At 45.3% G+C, this 6,786-nt stretch overlaps 1 protein-coding gene across 2 annotated transcripts in view; it reads right to left on the reverse strand.

Moving 5' to 3' along the window:
* Nucleotides 1-4,921, reverse strand: part of NBEA (neurobeachin) — a 461,177-nt gene extending 456,256 nt beyond the window's left edge. For both annotated transcript variants that reach the window (XM_058860312.1, XM_058860303.1), the window contains exon 1: nt 4,497-4,921. In XM_058860312.1, coding sequence (XP_058716295.1) covers nt 4,497-4,784 — 288 coding nt within the window. In that variant the 5' untranslated portion in view covers nt 4,785-4,921. The remainder of the gene's footprint in view (nt 1-4,496) is intronic.
* Nucleotides 4,922-6,786: the final 1,865 nt, after the last annotated feature.

The raw sequence follows: 6,786 nt of genomic DNA on the forward strand, positions 1-6,786 counted from the left end.
ACAGAAAGCCCACAGGGAGAGAAGGATCTTTCACATAATTCAACCCATTTGCTCTGAAGCTGCAAATGCCACTCCTACGAGTACACAATGTGACAGAGCACTAAGAAACGGCTTACCTCTTGTGATGGGTGACTAACACTGAAGTAGGATGGAACAGCCAAGAAAACGAGAAGAGCTAGGCAGAAGCGTGGGCTGCAGTCAACAAGAACAGAAAAAGACTTTTTGAACTAAGCCTGGTGTTTGACCTACTTCTTACAAGCACTCTGTAGCCTGACAAAACATATATAAAAGCTTTCCAGATTGCACAAGGAGAACCCTGGTCAGCTACACCTGTATCAGATTGAAATCTGCTCAAATCTGCATCACATCATCTGTTCAAGATGCACAGGCAAAAGGAGCAGCATGTTTCAGCACCAGTCACAACTTTTTAGTATCATTCAGCTTCCTGTTCACCTTGCTTATTGTGCACTGCCATAGAATCAGCACTATAAAACCCAAAATCACAAATACTAGGAAATTCAAACTGGAACAGAGAAAGGTTCCTAAAAGCTAAGAAACAATGCAACTCAAATAGTTGTGCTTGATCAAAGACAGCCAATCAAGCATCAGTTCAAAATATACACTGAAGAAAAAACTTCCAAGACCACTAAAATACTGGAAAAGCAGAGAACTAAGAAAGCAGGTCAGTAAAATAATGGTAGGAAAGACCAGTCAAGGTAAATTAAAGAAAATTAATTAAAGCCATATGTGGAAACTTTGCACTAGGAAATAAGAAAAACAAAAGTAGACAAATTAGAAGAATTACAGGTACACAGACTGACCCACTTCCACTTTAATATCACATTATCTGGAGTACATGGTGTAGAATTTTATCATAAACATCAATCTAACAGCAACAAGCACATCTACCATGCAATAACAACATCCTTGTCAGCACCTTAAGAAAACTAATAGAGCTGTTCAAAGGGGAAAGACCTCCTCATCAATAGAAGCACAGAACTGGTATCAAAATATCCCCAAAGAGAAATCCCTTAGAGCAATTAGAGGATTACACTGTTTTTAAGGAAAGCCCTTTCTAGTTTGGTGCTTTGCAGTACACAAGGGTCAGTGAACACACAGCTCAGAGGGAGCATGCTGAGCTGGGAATTCATATTAAACCCATGGACCAAAACCAAAATAAGTACCATCACAGAAGAATGCACATGATACAACGAGGTATTCCCTCTTATTTCCATAAATGTAAAAAGAATACAAAATTCTAAAAAATCATTCTAAAAAAGCCTTCAGCTCATAGATTTGTAAGATCTTCTGACCTTCACAGTACTAACACCGGCAGGTCTTTCTAAGGATAACTGAGTCCTCCCTAGGCATTGGCATATAAAAGGCTGAACCCTCTCTCCATTACATATTTTACTATAATGTTAATCAATGAAAAATAACACAGTACAAAGTGATATTCCATTAAAGAAGTTCACCAGTTTAACAGAACTTTAAACATAGCAAGCTCTGAGAAAACACTAAGAAAAGCATCAAGAGAAACAACTAATCTCAAATAACGGAGGCATGCCCAAGAACAAAACACTGTCTGAACTGGAAGTTCACTGTTAAAATTTGGCAAAGCTGAAAATCCAACAAGATATTAGACCAGAATGATTTTCAACACTGTAAAAAATATACTTCCTCACCTCATATGTGCAATAAATCACTATGGCCATCAGTATCAGAAGGCACTAACACGAGTTAAGTCCAAAATGCAACATCAGGGATCAGAGTGTGTGGCCACCAAAACAAAAATTTAAAGGTAAAAACTCTTCAAGAGAAACCCTAAAAGCACAACTTAACAAGAAAGAAGAGTGATGACCTCCGTAACAAGGGCACACCAGAAAAAAGTTCTGTCTTGGACATTTACTGCTGCTTCCATGCAGATGCAGGAAGAATAAATAGACTTATTTAAGCTTTACACAAAAGACAGCAATAATCTCAGATAAGAAAATTTAAAAAGCATCTCCATCTTTAACTTCTGATCCTCTCTGATAATAAAACATCTCAGCTATGCAGAATCCTTATACTAAAAAAGCTATTACCAAATGGCTTATAGCAACCCAATATGGCACAGTATAGGCTATATTTCTCTCAGAGACTTAACGTATCACCTGATGAAGCAAAACAAGATCACTGTCCACTCATTATCCCACTTGCATCAAAAGTCATTCCAGAGTAGTACAAGTAAAGACTGAAGAAAAACAAAATAACAAAATTACCAAACCAAATAGTTCTCTCTGCCCCCAGCTACCCCCCAAATAATGCTTCTAAAATAGACAACTGAACTTTATTTCAAGTTGCTACTAAAATAATACTTAATACTAATGGAGACAATGTTTAGTAGCTTAGGTAAATGCCATCAGCTTTACTTTGTATCTGCCATATTCACTGCTTCTTTAACATGTGAGGAAATTAAGTTTAAAATATAAAAAGATAATTTTGAAACATCTACTGCTCTGAGAAGAAAACAATTACAGATACAATACAGCCTCTCTCTGCTTTGGGAGTACTGACTGTTGTATATTAGAGTCCATCTGTTAAGTAATGACTGATCCAGGATGCAATGCTGCTGCAGCAGACTCACAAGCAGTTTCACATTCTTATATGTCTCCCAGTGCTGAGAGAAGTGTTAAACACTCTTGTGTTTATTCTAAAAGATAAACAATGTTTTCAGCAAGTGGAACTGATTAGTAGGTCTATCTTATATAGAGCAATGGATGTCCTCCACACAGACACCACAATATACTCTTAACCTCTCCAGCAAAGAAGTCAATGTTAATCCAGTTGTTGGTGCACTAACATCCAGAATTGAAATGAGCTTAAATATCAGTAAGAATGAAAGAAGAAAGAAAACCAGAAAATGATTAAACATCTTCGTATCTGTCATGATCTATACTAAGGCAGTTAATAAAATAAGTGCACGTCATTAACTTATTTTGAGTGCTACCTTTAAAGAAACGGGTAATAAACCAATGAAGTTATGATGACTTGTACCATACTTGTACAAACAAAAATAAAATTTACAAGTCACATTTCAAGCTGTCAAACAGCTTGTAGAAAGGAATGGGAAATATACCGGATAACTGTTTTGGCATATTCACAGAACTATCAGTTTTAACCCTGTGTGTTCAGATAAGCCATAAATATTAAAATGATCTGAACAAATTACATCCTTCCCTGCATGCTGCAGCTTTTCCATTCAGTCTGTGCTAGGTCAAATGCAAATAACTGTGATACAGAAGAATACATCTTTTTAAAGTGTTTGAAACAAAATATATTATTTACAGGACTTTGTATAAAATGATTAGAGGTTAGAAGCATTAAACTCATTTGAAACAAAGGCAGTTTCAATTATTTGACATTCAGTTTTGAGCAATCATTTTTCTAATCCTACTCTATGTGCAAAATTTGAGGGTATTTCATTGACTGAACTGCTTCAAAAGCTTTGCTGCAGCAAATCTTGCATTCAGGAACAGCACCAAATTGCACATAATTGAAAGTGATTCATTTTTAGATGCACTCGCTTGGCTTCTGTAGGTTCCTCAGGCTTTGGTGTAGGTAGCGCAAAAACATTAAGTCATACAGTCCTGCAGTAACTCTTTCACTCCATGAAGTGAGCAGCTGACTAAGGAGCTACATTTTAGCGTCTTCTCCTTGTTTCAGCTATTTACGTCTGTACAATAGTATTTTGCAATGCACAGTGCACAGACCTTGGACCAAAGTAGCAACAACACTTACTTTGCAGACAAGAATGTGTCTGGGAAAGCAGGGCAGGTTATTAAGACACGGGCAACCCAATACAATACTGCAATACAACTAACTCTTTATTACAGATATTAAAGCGTATTAAATCCTTGCAAAAATCTCCCTCCTCCCCCTCCCTCTACATAAAATGCTCAACTAGCTCTGATCTAACAGGGTTAAACCCTTCACATGTTTCAGCCGCCAAGAAAAGACACCAGCTCAGGCTGGGTTTCTTAAACGCTTCTCAATTAAAAACAGACACTACATTCACGCCACTCTTCTTCCCAAGACGAAGCTACCAGGTTAAAGGGCAGCGTCCATAACACGAAATTGTAAATTACTTAATCTCCTAATTTTTCCACACTGTAAATTGCACACACTACACTTCTGAAGGAGGCGGCCGGGACGAGGCACTGGGAAGGGGAAGAGTGGCCTGTCTGTTCTAGGTAGGGTCCTGCCTGGAGTTTAGGGAGCGCTGAGGGGGCTTTTGTCACACGCACGACGGACGAGGAGATGAGCAGGTCGCGGGATTAGCGAGGAGTTTGGGAAGGAAGGATGGTTGGAGAAGGGCCGTACGTGTAGGAGGGACACGGGGCTGGGAGGATGCAGGTCCCTGTCGGGTGGGGCGCGGGGGCAGCCCCGGCAGGAGGTGGGCTGCGCGGGCCGGTGCCCGCCGGGGCGTCACCGGGGCGGGGTGCCCGGCCGCTTACCAGGTTCAGCACCGTCTCCACGATGTCCCGGTTGCTGACCTCCCCAACCTGGATGAGTCCGATGAGGACGGCGAATTTCATCCGGATATTGCGGATCGGCACCGACGGGTTAATCATCCCCGCGGGGAGCACCACGGACCCGGAGCCCGACGCCCTCAGCTCCCCCATCACCGCGACGCCGCTGCTGCCGCTGCCGCCGCCTCCGCCGCCGCCTCCACCGCCGGCCCCGACGGAGATGAGTCCCGCGGGCTGCGGGTCCGGCCCCGACACCGGCTTCTCGCTCGCCATTTACCCCCCGCCGTTACCGGCACCTGCCGCCGCCGCCTCCCCGCCCGGCCGGGCCGAGCCGCGCATCCACCGCAGTCGCACCCGGCGGGGCCGCAGGGAGCCGGCCCGAGGCGCCGGCACCGTCCCAGGAGCCGCTCCCCCGCTCCGCTATAATGAGGGATTATTATGGGCGCCGATGCCCCGTTAGCCGAGGGCTGCCCGGCCGGGGCCGCCTCCCCGCCGCGGGGCCGGGGGCGCGGGCGGCGCCGAGCGCGGTGCGGCCCGGCGGGGGCGAGCGGCGCGCGGGGCGGACGGCGGCGGGAGCGATGCCGCTGCCGCTGTTGTTGTGGAGCCGAACCCGCCGCCGCTCACGCCGCCATGTTGCCGCCCCCTGCCTGCGGTAGCCGCCAGGGCGCCTGCGCCGAGCCCGTCGGGGGAGTGGCCGGGCCGGGCCCCCCCAGCCGGCCGGGGCACAGGTGAGCAGGTGAGCGGGGCCGCCGCCTCCCGCCCGTGCGCCGCGGGGCCGCCGCCCTCCCGCTCGGGGAGAGCTCGCAAGGCAGGGACGGGGTGGAGCCCCCCGTGCGCCCGGCCGGCCGCGCCCCGCCGCCCCAGGGCGCCCCCTGCGGGCGGGGCGGGTGGCGGCGCCGGGCGGCCGCGGCTGCGGGTGACGGCCCGTGCCGCCTCCTCGGGTGCGCTGCCCCCGGCCCCACGGGCACGGCCGTGCCGCGCCCCTCGGACACTGTTCTTCCTTAGTGGTGGTGGTGGTCCATGCGGTGATGTCCAATCAACATCGGTTTTCCCAAGCCCTTTGGTTGCAGTGATGCTCATGGCAATGAGCATTTTTGTCAGGACTCTCCAGTACTAGAGAAACAGAAGTACCCCCGGCGCCTTGAGGATACTCAAATTATTTTAATAGTTGTTGTATGTGTTGAATAAAGTTGTATATATTTGCTCTGTGTGTGTTGGGGTTAATTCATACTATTAAAAAAAATATGGTCATGGTTTCATAGTGACTCTCATCACAAAGTTTGATTTTAGAACAAAGCTTGCCCCTGGTCGTAGAATACCTTTTATCCTGACTCTTCTGTAGCCCCAAACTTGGGGTTTTGGCTGGATTGCTGGTCCTCCTTACAGCCAGCTCTAGGTAATAAACTGCAAAAACACGATGAATCAGCAAATCTGGATCAGTACATCCTTACTTACTGCAGCTGCTGTAAGTTCCACCAAAGGAAGGAGGATACTTCAGCTCTGTACTAAGATGCATATGCTCTGTGTACTTAGAGATACATTTACTTTTTGCCAAAGTTCATAGGTGCTTGTCAGTATGTGTTTCAGATATACAGACATGACTAAAACAGTGGTTGGCTGTGAAACACAGAACATTTCAGAAATTATTTCAGGAAGCTGCAAAAGATGAGAAGAACATCCAAAAGGTCATTTATGAGAGATAAGAAAGCACAAAACTTTCTTGGAAGAAATTCCTTTACAATTTCCACCAGCCACAAGCAGTCCTGTCTGATCCATAATAAAGGTGTACTTTCATTTTTTATATTCATGGAGGTGCCAAAGGTTCCATTCTCACCAGCCCCACAGCAGAACTAGCAAAGCTGAATACACACTCACTATATTGCTTTCAGGAATACATGACTGCTTTTGCAAAACTGAAACGTCAGCCTGGAACTCTGTAACCATCACTAAAAATGATAATACCTTTAGGAGCTAACCCATGACAGTCAGTTGTCTTGATTACTCTCACATCTACATCTGTATGGTGAGACATGTTGCTACAAATACCACTGTTGGGTGAAACTTCATGTTGGATGATGGGTTGACCATTTTTCTTGTTTTGATTCATCTCGTGGTTACTGCCTGTCCTTGCCAAACGGGTAGGAGGCTAAGTTATAATTGCTTTTCTACTGGTAGGTATATTAAATCGGATCTCTATTGACTTACTGACTTTGACAAATCCCAAAATAACTTTGAAGCTTTGCAATCCATTGTTAAATTTGCTTAAAATTTGTCA

Source organism: Poecile atricapillus, chromosome 1 (genome assembly GCF_030490865.1).
Source record: "Poecile atricapillus isolate bPoeAtr1 chromosome 1, bPoeAtr1.hap1, whole genome shotgun sequence".
NCBI classification, from domain to species: Eukaryota; Metazoa; Chordata; class Aves; order Passeriformes; family Paridae; genus Poecile; species Poecile atricapillus.